This window comes from Anabrus simplex, chromosome 14 (assembly GCF_040414725.1).
Source record: "Anabrus simplex isolate iqAnaSimp1 chromosome 14, ASM4041472v1, whole genome shotgun sequence".
Taxonomy (NCBI): domain Eukaryota; kingdom Metazoa; phylum Arthropoda; class Insecta; order Orthoptera; family Tettigoniidae; genus Anabrus; species Anabrus simplex.
Window position 1 is genome coordinate 65,351,725 of NC_090278.1, and position 17,842 is coordinate 65,369,566.

The 17,842-nt window shown below is 39.9% G+C and overlaps 1 protein-coding gene across 1 annotated transcript in view; it reads left to right on the forward strand.

Annotated features, from left to right (window-relative positions):
- Zmynd8 (Zinc finger MYND-type containing 8) overlaps window positions 1-17,842 on the forward strand; it is a 415,670-nt gene that overhangs the window by 392,163 nt on the left and 5,665 nt on the right. Inside the window, exons 15-16 of the mRNA XM_067157629.2 lie at window positions 2,343-2,576; window positions 16,248-16,344. Of these exons, the coding sequence (XP_067013730.2) occupies window positions 2,343-2,576; window positions 16,248-16,344 (331 nt within the window). The remainder of the gene's footprint in view (window positions 1-2,342; window positions 2,577-16,247; window positions 16,345-17,842) is intronic.

The window sequence follows — 17,842 nt, forward strand, 5'->3', positions numbered from 1 at the left end:
TGTACAGAGAGCTCTTGCCATTGAGGAAACAAGGAGAGGACAAGGACGTCCTAGAGGGATGGCGAACCTATGACACGTGCCACTAGGTGACATACGAAGACTACTTCTGTGACACGTCAGACAACATACTGACGTATTTTAATGTTTTTAACATGAAATAAATAAGTAAAAAATGTAGCATCATGGCATATTTTAACATTATGCTTTAATAAAGAAGTATGTTACAATTCTATAGCTGTATTTTTTTACAAATGTTATTAGGTTAAAGCAAATATATACCTTATTCTTAAAATTTACCTCATTTAAAAAATGTAATTTTCAGTGATGATTGCAAAACAAAATCGTGTAACATTTAGTAGAATGGAATTATGTGTAATGCACTCTAAGTCAAATGAGGGGTTTCATGATGATCTTAAAGGAAATTAGCCAATGGCACACTAGACAGTATAACATAATAAACAAGACCTTATTTGACAATCTAGTCAGTAAAGGTTTGCCATCCCTGTCCTAGAGCAGCGTGGTCAGACATCAAACCACAGGATCAGAAGAGCTGACACTGAGTAATACTCGAGAATGTTCATTACGAGCACGTAGATGGCCAGGAAAACTGCAGGCTACGTATCTGGACGCTTATGTGACATTTGTAGTACAGGCCCTTACCTGGAATGGTTCAGATTCTGACTTTACCTATAATAGATGAACATATATTGGTCATATTTTATCTAATTGAGCAACATCTCCAATTTCTGGGGACTTAAATTTGTTTTTGTGTCAGTATCACGCTGTACAGGTAGCGAGCCAGTTTCTTACCCAGAGATCCTGGGTTCAGTTTTCAGCCAGCTCAGCAATTTTCACCTAGATCTGAGGGGTGTTTTGAGGTCCACTCAGCCTATTGAGGTGCTATCCGATTGTGAGTTTGTGGCCCTGGTCTAGAAAACCAAGAATAGTGGCTGAGAGGATTCCTTGCACTGACCATGCATCATCTTATAATCTGTAAGTCTAAGGGCCGAGCAGTAATCCCTTGGTAGGCCCATCAGGACAGTAGGCCCGTGTTTTTTCTTTTAATATTTTAACATACAATGCAGTTGTCTTCATTTAGCAAGAGGTTTGATACATAGTCAAAGATGCCTTCACAACCTACTTAAATATTTTTTAAAAATTCAGGAACGAGATATTGTCAGTTACCGCAATTTTCTGATACCACTTCGTCATCGCGTACCATCTGAAAGATCCCACTCTTCTGAAGGTTTCACTTTGTATTACAGTTCTTTAGGTTTTCAGTAATCATAGATCCTGAGACCATTAAAAAATGAATGATTCATACGAAACATTGTGTACTTGTTCCATCTTAGGATTTTACAATTTTATTTAATGTCACGCTGACACAGGTAAGTCTTATGGTGACGACAGGATAGGATACGGCTAGGAGTGGGAAGGAAGCAGCCGCTGGCCTTAATTAAGGTACAACCCCGCATTTGCCTGGTGTGAAAATGGGAAACCACGGAAAACCTTCTTCAGGGCTCCTGACAGTGGGGTTTGAACCCACTATCTCATAGCTTGGTGATCCTAACCACATGGCCAACTCACTCTGTCAGCTTAGGTTTCTGTAGAACATAGCGTCCAATGATTTCCTCGATTGGTTCTGTGGTTAAAATTGAATTTCAGTAGTTCGTCTTTCTGCTTAAGAATTTCAGAGTGTGCCATACTAATTCATAAATTTATTATGGTTTTGCCACGCTCAAGTCTATCACTTATATCGGGATGATGGTGTTTTTTTTTTTCCCAAGTGAGTTGCTACATGGTTTGGGTCACTTTGCTGTGAGGTTGCATTTGGAGGATGGTGGATTTCAACCTGTGAAGATAGTATCCCGTGGTTTCCTCTTTTCACGCCAGGCAAATACAAGGGCTGTACCTTTAGACCACGGCTGCTTATCCCTCTTTCTTATCTTGTAGTCGCTGAAGGACCTAAGTAAGTTGGTGCATTGTTAAAACACCACTCTTTTTCACTTCTTATTTCCTGTGGTAGTGTTCAGATGATGAAACCAGTGGCAGAGCCAACAGTAAATTAGTTACACTGCATCATTTGGCAGACACTCCCAGAACAGCGCAGGATTTTCAAATTCTTCCTGTCAGATGATAAGGATAGTAAACCGGAATGAAGCTCTTGACCAATTTTCCAGGTGATCGATTGCTGGATAAAACAGCTTCTACTGTGTGTTATCATTGCAAGCAGTTTTGTTGATTTTAAGCTGAGGTTGTGTACTTAGAAATAGCTTATGTAAAATGACTATTAAATGTAGATACTGCACATATGTTAATGATTTGATTTTCTTGTCATGCAGCAAAAACTTCACCAACCACACCTTGTTGTACCGAACGTACCTGTACAACCAACAGGCAAGGGTCAGATGAGCGGAGTACCTCCTCCGCAGTATGCTTCTCAGCCCCCTTCAGGAGGACAACCTCAGCCTCCTCCTCCACCGCCGGCCATGCAGGGACCAACTTCCCAGCAGCCAAGGAACCGTATGCCACCACCCTATAATCTCATGCCAATGCCACGGCCGAACACGATGCAGGTATGACTGCAAATGATGTGATGTATAATGTCCCAGTGTTGAATATTGATGTGTATAAATTAGTTTGAGGTTTTTTTGTAATTACCTGTATGCTACAATTGGAGAACTCTTTATTGGCCAAACAGTTGTGAAATTTAGTGGTTTCTCTATTCTTAAATTAATTTTTGTTTTGAACGTGAGAATACCCATGTTTTTAGATACAGTGTATTCAAGTACATGGTGTTATGAATCAGATGTCTTCAACAACCAGTGTGATAGCATCCCATAGATAGAGCCCTGTGTGGTTATAAAAAATATTATCTACACTTCCTTCACCTGCATCCGCAATTAGTTATCCGCGGATATTTCAATTATTTGAATATATTGCACCCAAAGTATTGAAACGGATATATCTGTTAACATAATACTATACGCCTGATACCGGAACCAGTGTTCCTTCTTTCCATTAATTGCAGGCCAGAGCAAGTTAGGCTTAGGTCAGATTTATGGCTTTAAGGATTCAAGGCTCTTTATATATCACCATTCTCCTGTACCAATATCAAGGGTCGCCTCACCACAAGCAAACATAATTGCGTAAAATATGTGAAAGACTAGGTTGTCAAGATTTCTGGAGTATAGCGGAGTAAAATTGATAAACATCATTATTTAGAAATGATCAGGAAAATTATCTGCACTCCAATACAATTTGCATGTGACAAGATACTAATTTTGCGGATAAATCTGCAGATATCTGAGTCCGTGCAGGGGTCTACCCATAGAATAGGAATTTCTGAGGGTTTAAAACTGTTAAAAAGACAGGCTGTTAATCTAAAAATCCAGCCTTTTACCCCCAAAAGGTCAATTTTGTTATTTAAAACGAAACTTTTATTTCCTTTTTCTTAACAACGCTGCCTGAAGGTCTTGTCTAGGCAACCTAACATCCAATTGTGCTACTGTCTAACAACAAAAGCAGGAAATTCAACTGGTTTTTTTTTTTCCTCCCGAATTTGCTTTACGTTGCACCGACCCAGATAGGTCTTATGGCAAAGATGGGATAGGAAAGGGCTAGGAGTGGAAAGGAAACAGCCATGGCCTCAGTTAAGGTACAGCCCCAGCATTTACCTGCTGTGCAAATGAGAAAAAACGTAAAAACCATCTTTAGGGCTGCCAAAAGTGGGGTTTGACCCTACTATCTCCTGAATGCAAGCTCACAAATGCGCGACCCTGGCCACACGGCCAACTCGCTCGGCCTGCGTGGTTCTTATGGCGGAGTTAATTTGTCACATGATAACCGAGGCAAAACCCTGGATTTTCAGATTGAGCAGCCTGTTTCTTTTATATCGAAATTCTCAGTCGGGGAACCTGGTTTTTCTCAAAACTTTTATTGTTTTTACTGGGTACAATGAAGCCATTAAAATTTGTCCAAGGGTAGTACTACTGGCCTTTTGGTAAGTTATTCAGCTATAATCTGTCTCTTGAGGGATGTGTGTCGCATATTGTAAGTCCACTACAGTTGTTGTTCTGCCAGAGTGTCGATATCTGATGACAGTTTGGTCTACAAAGTCATAGGAGAAGATGGACATATTTGGATTTTCGACTCATCTTATTGCATCTACATGAATGAAATTGAGAACACCACAAAAATTTACTATTTGCAGGTATCTACGTACAGGAATCATGTTCGATGGATGTCTTTTGTGTGCCATCCTGGGATTTACTTCTCATCAAATGTGTACTTTTCTAGTTGAAATACCGTATATATGCGAAAAATACACTGTCCTTTATTTTTTGAGAGGATAAGGAGGGGGTAAAACAATAAAAAGATAGCTGTAATTTATTTCTCAATTAATGAATCAGTCATAAAATATTTTGTTTTAAAACACTGCCCCATAATCTTTGTCCCTATCATAATCTTCTTGTTTGCTGCGTTGTCAAAATAAGACTGATCCACATTGCCAGTTTGTGAAAGTATGAATTCTGATGCAAATTTCTTATTAGTGAATAAAATTCAACACCCTTTCTTCATGATAACCTGATCATTGAGTGATGCTAGAAACTGGACCCTATTAATGGCCTATAATGGTCCGTATTGACTACTTACAGTGACAGTCTCACTGCACTGAAAAATCAGGAAATAATAAGTTCCCCTTGTCAGCACTATTCGCATATATACGGTATTTTTTTCCCTCCTTTTCTTCGTATACATGCATTTGTCGATCATATTCTTGGCCCTCTCCCCTACCCAACAGTAACTTGATGGTTTGTGATCCAGCTGCAAGTCACGTCAGACAGAAGACTCCGGCTTCATATATGGTACTGTAATTGTAGTAATTAACATTTACCCTTGATGAAGGCTCTAGGGCAGTGAATTGCTAAAGGTAAAATGGAACAACTCTTTTCTCTTTTTAATCCTCTGCTAATTCTAATTTAATACTATGTAGGTTAGCTTATTGTGGGAATGAGCTGTGACTGATTTTTTTACTTCTTTTGCAGTAGATTAGTTAGTATATGACCTGTAGTGGTCTTGATATTGGTTCTCTGTGAAAAGAAATGAAAACATCTTATGGTTGAGCTGTCATTGATGTTGGAACGTTACCACTTACAGGCAGAATTAATCTACCACTGCCCTAAAAACTATATTAAAACTCTTTCAAACTCCAGACAGTCTTCAACTATAACAGTAACATACAAGAGATTTCATTACTACCTAACCTTATATTTATATTGCTAGGTAATCAGCAAAAACTGCTTCAATTACATTTGTGCTATAATATCACTCTCATAAAATGGCCATTTGACATTTGCATCGGTTGTCAGCATAATGAGGGTCTGGGTTCAATTCTCACTCAAGCTGACCATGTTCATTTAATTCTTCTGGCTTGGGGACATGTTTGTGTATCTTGAAACATATCCTTCATTACATACAACATTCTACACTACTAGTAGCAACAGAAATACACAGTAACTGTTAATACATCATAGGGTTAGCATTATACATATTTTGTACTGTTCCCAAGTAATCGGGAAGTGACCAGGAAAGAACTTCATAGAGGACCAATATATGACTGCATATTCTTTTTTTCTTTAAATTATAATAATTTCCTGTTCTCTCTCTTGGTATTCAGACATGGCAGAAACCTCCTAAAACTCTTGCATGCATGTAACTATGTTACTTGTTTCATATCTACTGTAAAGAGTCAGGGCTTCAGTGATTGTGCTCAGAAGATTGAGTAATTTTGCATCTCATTCGGGATGCCCTTTACTCCAGCAATTTCACCACTTTAGATATGACAGTAATGCTGTGGTAATCCTTTCTTCATTAAGAGTTCAAATGAGGTACATTTTAAATATGAAATTTAAAAGATTAGGGAGTAGCCATTACAGTACACTCCTGATTATTTGGGTTAATGACATGACACATGCGCACGAAAAAATGTTTTTAAAAAATTAGATGATCTTATTCAATAAAAATTCATGACATAACTCTACTTTCTCTGTATAACTTATTCTTTTTTGTTGTTGTTGAACCACTGTAGAGGAGCAAAGTCTAACTCTCTGGTGTACCATTATCACTGTTACATGCAAAATCCTCCAGCTTTTCTTTTCTTAAAATTGTGACAGTTTGTACTTCCATAATCTACTGCCAACTTAGCAGGAAACTGTCCCTTCTATGACTTCCAAATTTTCCTTTATTATTAAAAGCAGCTTTTATATTTTTCTGTACCATGACAAGACCATTTAGCCAGATTAACAAGAGAAATTTTCCATTTTCACAAAGATGCTAGGCTGATAACAATGGATACAGTACTCCATTGTCATGTGGCTGTCATAAAAGCTGCATTTCTCAACAACTAAGAGAAAGCCTAGTCAAAAACAGGGAAATTAATGTATGCACCATTTATTTATTTTGTTTAAGGATGCACAAGTAACCTGCAAGTTAGATAACTAACCCAGGAATGATCAGGAGTTTACTGTATATAGATATTGTGAGCATTTTTTTGTAGCAGGTAAAAATCTAAAGAATTTTCATTGTTTTAGTAAATAATAATTGAACTATTTTTAATATTTTGAAAGAGAAGTATTTTAAACCTCAATTTCCATTCATGGAAGTAGTCTTTCAAGTTCTTTCTAGTGACATATTCAGTCCAGTGATAATTATTTGCAGTTGATTTGAAGGAATGAAGTCTTTTCTTATGCAGGTTTTCCTTGTGGTATTCATTTTTGTAGTGCATATTTAAACCCTGTCAGTTCTCCATCGAGCATGTTTAAGATCTATTTTGATTTCAGAATTACTTGTAGAAAACTTTTATTCATTTACTCTGAATTAATGTTTTTTTCACTCTTTGGATTTAATAATTTAATCTTTGCATGGCTGTAAGTAGTATAGTGGATGAAATTAGGGGAAAATAGTTTTCAGCTGTAATGTAATTTTGACATCTTAAATTGTGCAATTTGCCGTGCTCAATACATCTACTGGTATATCAATATTTATTCATGTTTTAGCTCATTCAGGATCTGCTTTACCAATCAACCATTTAATTTTCTTACATAAACGTATTGAAAAATTTTTATCCTGAAAAGTAAATAAATTATAAAACCATTGTAAATGGCCTGAGATTCCAGTTACAAAATCTTCAATCCTTCGTACATTCTCTTGACTTGCACCTTTGTGACATCACTCATTTTCTAGAATGTCTTGCCACTTTGCCCAAACCCCTCCCCTCATACTGTCTTCTAGAGTCAATTGAAGACACCTCTCTATACATCGTCTTGCACGCTGAGGGACTTAGAATCTTCTGGAATACAAGACAACCCAATGCCCTACCCCGTTTTACCTTCCTTGCCTCCATCACTCAGTACATCTTAACACACAACTTTTTCAACATTTAGGAACAATTATTCCATCAGTTTTGAAGCACTGCTATGCACACCAGGATGCCAACCTCTTCATGGTAAAACTTGAGAAGGATTTCCTTGCTACTGAACCTCTCCAGCCCTAGTCTTTCTCCTGTAGTACCATAAAAACAACCTACTTGATTCATTCTTCACTATTTCAATTCTTAAGTACAATGTCCATTTCACTCATTAGTCCCTCTTTCCTCAGTGATGGCAGAGTCGACAGCTCTCTACACATCAAATCCATCGGCAACAAGTCCACTACAGGTGTTTTCACCCACATCACATGGAACTATAACTACCATTCAGCCTGGCCATCCACGGCAGACAGGTTTGCCCAGCTTCTAAAGCCCTTGTCTCCTACAGTGACAGTCTGAGGAGGAAGCCCGCCACTGCAAGAGATTGTCACCAACGTGGTTGACGGTCAGATTTCCCGAATCATGAACTCTGCCCCCCCCCCAAACTTCCGAAGCAACCATATCCAGTAACAGTTGTAACCACTTATTATGGTCTCCACACAGTCATTTTCGTTTTAAAAGCAGCATTCAGGCACACAAGATCTTCCAAAACCAGGCAACTTGGCTGTGCAGTTAGAAGTGCACAGCTATGAGCTTGTATCCGGGAGGTAGTCGGTTCGAACCCCATTGCTGGCACCCGTTAAAATGGTTCTCTGTGGTTTCCCATTTTCCTGCCAGGCAAATGCTGGGGCTGTACCTTAATTAAGGCCATGGCCACTTCCTTCCCACTCGTGGCCCTTTCCTATCCCATCATCGCCATAAGACCTGTGTCAGTGTGATGTAAAGCAAATTGTAAAAAAAAAGAAAACCCGTTCTTCCCCAAAAGCTCCAAAATCACGTTCAGGTGCCCACCAAATCTTAAAAACATTTGCTATTAACTATACCAATACATCACCCCTTGCCGGCTCTTTCCCCTGTGAACAGAACCAGTATGTCCAATAAGTCTTGCCTCATACAAAGTGTACTCTATCCCAGCTTTCTATATTGGCTTAACTACCAGTATTGTAGCCAGATGAATTTGTGGCTAGCGCAGCACATACGGAACCCATAATATGGATCTTCTTGTCGCTATTCACATCCAACGCCATCAAACCACAGTTGATGATTGTTTGACAGTTAAAGACCTTAAATATTTACCCACAACCATCACACCCTCTTGCCCATAGAGATTCCGTAAGTTGGACTTCTGGTGCCCAGGTTTGGGCAAGCACTCGGCCTAACATATCTCCCACCTCCTTTTACCTCACAGCAGCATCTACTACTTGTCATCGAGCGAGTTGGCCGTGCGGATAGGGGCACGCAGCTGTGAGCTTGCATTCGGGAGATAGTGGCTTCGAACCCTGAGGATTTTTTTGTGATTTCCCCGTTTTTACACCAAGCTGCAACTTAATTAAGGACATGACCACTTCCTTCCTACTCCTAGCCCTTTCCTATCCCATCGTCGCCATAAGGCCTGTCTGTATCGGTGCGATGTAAATCAACTTGTAAAAGGAGTACTTGTCAAGAATGACCGCTGATCCGTGCGGGCTTACACTGTAAGTTGCTGCTCTGTCGGTTTCCTGTTCACATATATTTTGCTCCTGTTGGCTTTGGTACATGAGCATTTTGGATTCATAACATTATTTTAAATTATTTTTCTTATGCTAGTAATATTATTCAACTGATGAATTATGTTAAATATACAGGTATTCACATATTCAGTACTAAAAAGCCTAGAAGACACTGTACTCTCCAAGGACATCCCACTGTAAAAGACCTGAATAGTGTTGAAACATGAATGAATTTTGATTCAACGTAAGTATTGATCAGGCTGTAATAATATTTCTTCCACGGGTTGTAGTCGAGGGGTCTTTCTGAAAGTGTAGAAGAATGCAAGAGTTTTAGTATTTTGCCATGGTAATTTATTTTATTATTACTGTCTTGTATTAACTGTAGAGCAATGCTGGAATGCTGATCCATTGGTGACTGGTAGTCAATAATTTTTAATTTTCTTTGGCTTTAGGTTGAGGGATTCTCAAATTGTTTACCAAGCTGCATGGGAAAGTGAAGATAACACTACTGGTTTAAGACTGATAAGCCATGCATTAGTATTGAAGGAGATAATGATTATCTCTTCCTTATAACTTTGCCCACCTATCTGCTATCAAGCAAATATAAGGAATGGAGATGAATTCAAAAGCATCCTATATGTTTTAAAAAACATGAACTTGGAGAGGCAAAGACAAACATGTATATACAAAATATTAAGAACAAAGTTCACAATTTTACATGTTTCAGTCTTCATAGAAAGTTTGTCTCTCTCTCTTTTTTTCTGTGTCTCATTGTGTTTTCACATCACCTCCCCCTTTCCCTGTCTGTGCAAGTTTTTCTCTCTCTCTCTCTCTTCCCTTCTCTCTGTAAGTTTATCTCTCTGTGTGTGCCAGTTTATCTCTCCACCACACACTGAAAGTTTCTCTCCCTCCCCCCCTCCCCCTCCCATCTATGCAAGTCTCTCTCTCTCTGTCTGTCTTTTTTTCCCCCTCGTGCATTGAAGACCCCTTGTTGAGAGATTTTCAGTTCTGATGTGAGAAATATAGGATAAAAAGGCAAGTGGATAAAAACAGGAAATGGAAGATACATAAGATAAGAAATGAATACAAGTGATATAGGGCTAGGAGCACAGGACAATCTCAAGTTATATGTAGAGAGAAGAGAGATGAATATGATTGGAACTTGTAACATGCCGTCATCACACTAGACGCAGAAACACGTAATCATGCGATGATCTTTGCCTCTGAGGCAGGGAGTAAGCAACTCATTGACCAAAGATGGTGCACTAATAAATGAAGATCGCAGATTGACCATCAGCATGACCCATGAAATGATATGTACCTAGGCAGTACACTTACGAGCAATTGCATTAGAGATATCTGGATAGTAGCTTGTAGCACCCACTTTCGGCTGGATGACGGCCACGTTGCAGCATGACTTAACACACCAAAAGCTTTGAGGAGACGTGCTGGTCCGTGACCACTGTATAGGCCCACATAATGCATAGAGATTGGTCAGGAGAGAGTTCAGGGTGCGCACGTTCCTCTCGAAAGTATCCCATTTATGTTCAGTAGCATTGAGGCCGGATGACCCTAGGAGCTAGGGAAGTATCCTCTTGTCTTCGAAGCGTTCGTCAGACAAAATGGCCGCAATTCGGGAGTGATACTGGGAGGCGAATAAAAGAGTGGATGTGACCTGGCAGCAGGTTCCTCTTTCGTTTGCTGGTGAGGGATGTTGCAGGTTTGCCAGGAGCCTCATTTCATCCCACGTGAACAGTTCCCAAACAGCCCGCCTGGTGGCCACGATCGTTAAGGCGTCAAGTCTGTATGGTCTAACATCGTTGTTAGCTAGTTTGAGTCCCGTTGGTCGAAAAAAGTTTGCCTTCAAAATGTAGCCTGGCAGGGTAGGAGAGGTGGTGGTATACAATTTCCAATCACTAATTTCTAATTACCTCTCCGCAGTGCTCATGTGGAGTGAGGACATGTGACGCTGTTTATGGTGATTCGTCTATTGGATGGCGATGTAAAGCTTTGAGCGGACCCCTTTGTGTTATTCAATGGGAGTAGGCTACGTGCCGACACGAGTTTCACTCTCTTCCTACCTGATTATCATAATCATCTCTCATCCAGACACAAAGGTCATCAAATAGAAAGACCTGCACCAAGAGAGCTGAACATGTCCTCGAACACTCCCGGCGCTAAAAGCCATACGAGGATATCACCACCACTGGCCTGAACTGTACCGTGCCGGCAAGAGGGCTCCTTTGCCTCGTGCCTGGCAACACATTCATACCCTGCCATCGGCATGTACCAACTGGTACATCGACTCATCTTTCCAGGTGACGATTTACCATGCTTAACGAGTCCAATGGTGCCGTTTCTTTGACCTTGTCAGTGTTTGTGTCTTGCGATGTGTGGTAAGCAGATGTACACTAGTGGAACGGCGGCTTCTGCACCTCATTGCGAGGAGATGATTCTAGATGCTACGCTATGGTTACTGACCTGCCTTTGCTGGCGGAACCTAGTGTTTACAGTGCACTAAGTCTTCTGGTATAGGCTAGAGCAATTTTGTTACTTTCATTGACCTGTCTCTGTCTTACCCTTGGCTTTGACAATATGAAAGTGACTGAGGTATGAGCGATGCTAGGAATGGTGTGAAAATGTTGCTCATAGGGTCGGTTGGTGCATGCATTTCAGTGGGCTTGGCAGACTGATGTGTAGTAAGTTCTGGCTCGGTGAGGAAAGCAACGGGAAACTACGTCACTCTTCATTTCCCTAGTACACCTCTTCAGTGATGCCTGGGCCATCTATGACAGCCGATGGCAGAGCTTTTGAGGATTCAACCAGCCTTAGCGGTGATGACTGAACATACATACACATGGTTACTGACAGTTATTGTCCAGCATTGAATTTGCAAGTGATCTGATGCACTGTAGCTCGCATTCACTCTTACCATCCTAACTAGCTGACGGAGACACCTGTCGTCAACAAATTGCACACCGTGGCAGTTCACCCCAGCGCTGGTTCTTTAGTCTGAATCCATGTACTCAGGGTGAACTCTTTAACACATGCGACCTGCAAAGCCCTGTGCCTGCACAACTTCAGAGATTGAATGGCCAATATATATATATCACTGAAAATCTGCCTGCAACAAAATGCGTTTAGATCTCGTATCTTACCTGTGCTGTGCTCGGCCATCACAGGGTCTGATGATATCACAGTTACATTCCACGCCACACTATTACATTCTCCAGGCTGGCCACAGCATCATCTCACCAGAATGGCAGCTACCTCTATCTCTAATTCAATTTTTCGTCAGTACACATCTAAAACAGTGTAAGAGCAATTTGATCTGCAAACCCTATAACTTCTTACAATATGTAGAAAATTGCAACTGGAAAGTCAATTACATTAGCTCTTTCACACCTTCAATTTAATTTTCTCACTCTACTCCAATCTTGAGAATATAGAGTGTATGTACTTGAAAATTTCCCCAGCTAATGTTGCTTTTAATGTGAAACCGTTATGCCATTTTTTTTTACGGCTTATGAGACAAATGTTGCTAATTGCACTTCATAGTCGGTAAGGTGGTGAACTTCATCTCCATTGCCTTGTTCTGGAAAGGGATAACATTGCTTAGCAAAATAACATTGCTTTTCTAACATTAAGAGAACAGCCCACAATGCAGCTGAATTTTAATAACATACTAATATTCATTTTGAGAATTCCTCTGTCATGACATCTTTTGTTCATTTCTATTAATTTATGGCAATATATATGTATTTTGTATGTATCTCTGTGAATTGTTATTGTACAAAATTATTTTGTTTAATGGCAGTCTTTCTTTTATTTTTCATTTAAAAGGGGTTCAATCTTTACTACCAAGTGTTCATAAAAGATAATCATTCCTCGTCATGTGGACTTTCTTTACTGTGTCAAAACATGTCAGTTTTTTCTAAGAATCTACTATACCCAAATATGCCATTCTGTAGGCCTATGTCTAGTTTGCAGTTCCTAACACTTCAGACCGCTCTAGTGTTATGACTCGGCAAGCTCTCAGCACTTTATGGACGGTCTTTCTGTGTGTATTTCACTAGCAGACCTAGTTATAAACATTATTTTCCAGTTAGAGATAATTCACGTTCAAGTTCTCACCATGTTGTCTTATTGAGGAGTAGTGTTAAAAGGTTTGAAAGAAGTGAAATTGGAGATGTGTTAGAAATTAGCAAAGATAGTGAACTTCCTAGGAGTGGTTCAGAATTGTATTTTGATGAATTCAGTAATGATAATGATTCTGAGAATCATGATAATCATGAACAAATATTGTGTGAAGACAGGCGGACAGGGTTGCAGAAAAATATTACTAGTGATATCTGGAGTCACGATAATTTATCTGATGAACAGGAAATATGGGAAAACAATGGTGGTCCAAATCACGATTTACCTTCCTGGAGTTAAGAAAAATATATTTTTTAATTATTTGTGCGATGGGAATTTTATGAGCTTGTAAAGTAGACAAATATTTACAAAGAAAACTGGCACTGCTTTTACCCAGCAAAATATGTAGGTGTTCTGATTTATATGGGTTTGGTTGTTTTTCCTTAAATTGACTATTACCTCTTAGGAACAAAGCTGAGGCGGGCAAGGTTTTTCTCTGGGTATTCCAGTTTTCCCTGCCATTCATTCCAGCAACACTCTCCAATATCATTTCTTTTGTCTTTCATTCATTAATTATTGCCCCAGAGGAGTGTGACAGTCTTCGGCAGCCGGCACAGTTCCTATCCTCGCCGCTAGAAGGGGGCCTCATTCATTCCATTCCTGAACATGTCGAATGACTGGAAACAGGCTGTGGATTTTCATTTCACTTCCTAGGAGACTTTTGTATGTGCTCGTTAGTAAGGCACGGAATGACACTGAAATGGTTTAGAAACTTGGGCACTATTCAGATTCAAAATCAGGCTGAGTACAAACATATACGTATTAGTATATGTAACAAAATGTAAAAGAAATTACATTTATATCTTTATTCGTTTGACTTCTGTGTTATTTTCTTTAAAGGGTGGCATTTATGATGCAGTGTCTATTGGAATTTAAATGATCCTGTTAGAAAACATGGTAATTCTATGACTATAAATAAATCCCAAGGCCAGGCTTTTAGGAAAATTGCAATCCATCTCTCTAACACCAATTTTACTCATTGGGAGCTCTACGTGAAGGCTCCAACAGACGTACAGGTAGTCATTAACGAAGGCCAGGATGATTATGCATGTCATATACAAGGACCATTGTGTAAATTGATATACTGTTACAATCACCTGGGCTGCTTTAATGACTTTATTGAAAATAGTCTTAATAAATTGAATCATCAAATGGTAAAACCAAGTAAGTCAATTTTCAACATTTTCCAGGAGAGGAAAACTTCATTATCTTTGTGTTATTTCTTCTTCTTCTTCTTCTTCTTCTTCTTCTTCTTCTTCTTCTTCTTCTTCTTCTTCTTCTTCTTCTTCTTCTTCTTCTTCTTCTTCTCCTTCTTCTTCTTCTTCTTCTTCTTCTTCTTCTTCTTTCCTGGCCATATCTGTGCCCACAATGGACACTCCCAAGTATCACTCAGGGTTGGCTCTTCTGATACTTGGAGAGTACTCCCTGCTGTTGGATGTCTCTGCCACTGGAATGCCATTTCTATTCAAGGCCTTTTTGGCTGGGCTGTACGCCACCATGTTGCTCTTGGACGCCCACATCCTCTCCTTGGCTTCTCGATTGCAAGAGCTATCTTAACGGGATGATCTTCATCTCGACATTGTACATGTCCGTACCAGCGCATCTGCTGCCCCTCCAATTTCTCACTGATAAGGTGCCATACTAAATGATCCCCGTATATGCTCATTGCACAATTGGTCCAAGAGGACTATTACTCTTAAAGTGAATTTTCTTTTAGTTAAAAAAAAAAAACCTTTATTTCACAAATATGAAAGTAGAAATAGTATAGTTTTTATCTAGCATTTTAATTTTAAATTGTATTTAGTACATTGCCATTGATGCTTTCACGGCCCATACTTACAGACATGATACTGTATAGGCTTTTGGGCTTACGCCGTGTCAACAAAATAAGGTTAAATTCTTTACGTTTCGCAGAGAACTGTGCTCTGCGTCATCAGAAGAAAATCTGGAGTGTCCACGAGAAAGGCTTCTTAAACAATGACGTTTTGAAATTTAGACGTTATAATATAAGTGGAAATGATATGTTCATTCGTCACCAGATGGCTCCCCGGTCGTGGCACAGCGCTAGCGTTCGAAGCGAAAGCTGACCAAACCATCAGTAATCAGTCTAAGAGGGTCACGTAACATGTTTACGTAACATATGATATTGGCAGGTGTATGACATTGACACAAGCCTGGAATGAAACATCTGGCGATGAGGAACGTACGAATTTGGAAAACACCGTAATACCTGGTTGCCAGCCATTAAGGATTTATGTAGGTAGTTCCCTTCCCTGTCCCTTCACTATTGCTTTTTCGTCTCGGTATGAAGTATATATCAATTTTTTTTTTAAATGCATGTGAAGTAACCTTAATTTTTAGAAACTTTGGCTACTCATTACCAAAGTCTGGTATTTTATGACCCTGAATAAACTTCACTGTCACTTTCATTTTGCTTTTAGCATTCTGAGTTTATACCATAGAGAAATGATGACTTGATTCATTTCAGCATTGAACAGTGGGCTAAAGACTTGGGGGTTTAAAATGCCACGAGAAACAGAAAATTACAAAATTTGGTTTCACCATTTGACAGTTCAATTGGTGAATTGGTTTCTCATTTCACTGAAATGTGGTTGTGCCCTAATAAACTACTGCTTACTGCTTAATCGTGCCAAATATTAATTATCCGTGTCCATTATCCACCTCCATCGTGTAATGCTTAACACTATTGGCTGCTGTCCGTCGAGGCCTGGATTCAATTTCTGATACTGCCAGAAATTTAATGTTGGCAGGAGGGCTGTTATATGATTAAAAGGGTACAAGTAGATCGCCTTCGTAGGTGGTTGCCTGGGAAGAGCTGCACCACCCTGGAACATTAATTAATTAATTTATTTATTATCCATTGTACAATATATCTTATTTACAGAGATACAGAATATGTTACTTGTATATTGCCAGCTTGTAATATCTGTCTCATTAATTACAGCATGGTTGATTTATTTTCCTTTTATTTCTATGTACATAGATCGGTGCTTGGCGCATGTCTGTTTCAGGTTGTTGGTTCTAGGGCTCAGTCTGCTTCCTGCCCGTCAAGCAGCACCAACAGCACTGCTACTGCCTCTCGCTTGGCCATTCTTCAGCCTACTTCCGGTAATATCCATTTAAAGTCGACCCCTGTCGTTAAAAAGTCCCTCACATACCCCTTTGAGAGCTCTTCATTCTAGAGACTACAGCGCAACGAGGTGCAGTGTCTTAGTGTTGGCAGGGCACAAAGACAGCAATCTGTATAGAAAGGTTTTGTATTTCTTGTGCTAATCTATGTAGTATGTTCTAAGGTGTAAGGAATATCCAGTAACCAAAAATACAAATCCAATAAGAGATAGACTTTGGCTGTAAAATACCTGAGAAACCCCTTGATTTACTGAGCACGGGAAGACTTTCTGCTGTTGTGCTACTTCTGGTGTGGAATGAGTAGCATAGGGTGCAGCTATTATTTAAATGGCAATGGAGGAGAAAAGGGTGGGTGGGACTATTTATGATGGTTAGGAGATTTAAACCATATACAACATCTGTTTGCATCATTAGTAAACCTTTTGATCATATTGATCAGTCCTGTATTTAGGTATTTTGCACCCCTGAGCCCAAGAAAAGTTATTTTTTCTTGCCTTCAGATATGTATTCAGCGAACACAATTTAAAAAGCTCTTACACAATGTTGTATATTAAAGTTCCAATGCATCACATTTATTAACTGACAAATACATTACAATCCTTTGAATGAAGAAATGAATATAAAATATAATAGACTTCATACTGAAATCCATATAAGCTTACTTTCACTGATACATTGTCAACAGAAGAACTTGAAGATATCCACTTGAATGTCCAATGGTTAAGGTCCTTGTTTTCTAGAATTTTCAGCGGACTGCATTTACCATAACTTTTACAGTCTAGAATACTTATCGGCTGTGGTGGTATCACCAACCAACAGATACTTCAGATGGCAGAGGTTGAAGGCACAAAAGTCCCGGAGTGAAACTCTGTACGACTGCAAATAAGTCCACCTGTCCGCCAATAAGTTGCCATGCCTGGATTGCGGTGTTAGTGAGTTGCTGGACAGAGCAAGCCCGTCTGGACTGTCTCGGAGAGGCATTCCACCTCTCCCAGCAGCGTGATTCCTATATGTGCTAGAACAGGGCCTCTCAAACGCCCAAAATCTCACGCATGCAAACAGCGGCGCAGAGTTCCTGTGCACAGTGCATCGGTCCCACTCGGCTCGGACCAACGCTTCGTCTCTGGGCTACTCGGCTAATCTCGGCTGAACTCTGCTCGGATTTGGAGTACTACGGAGCAAGTGAGGAAGAGGGAGACAGGGGGAGCGAGCGAGACAGGCGTAGGGAAAGAGAAAGACAGCGCTATTGCTCCAAATCGAGGAGTGGGGATCTGCACTCTGGTCAACCAAGCAAAGTCGTCTTTTGCACCGTGCACAGTGCATGCACCAGGCACATGCACCCTGAAAGGCCCTGTACTAGAAGCTGCAATCACCTGACCGGTTCGGACATCAGCAGCAGCCCACGATGTTTGAACCAGCACTACCACACATGACAAAATGTTACAAGGTTTTTGGGAAACAAAAATAAGAGAGAAAT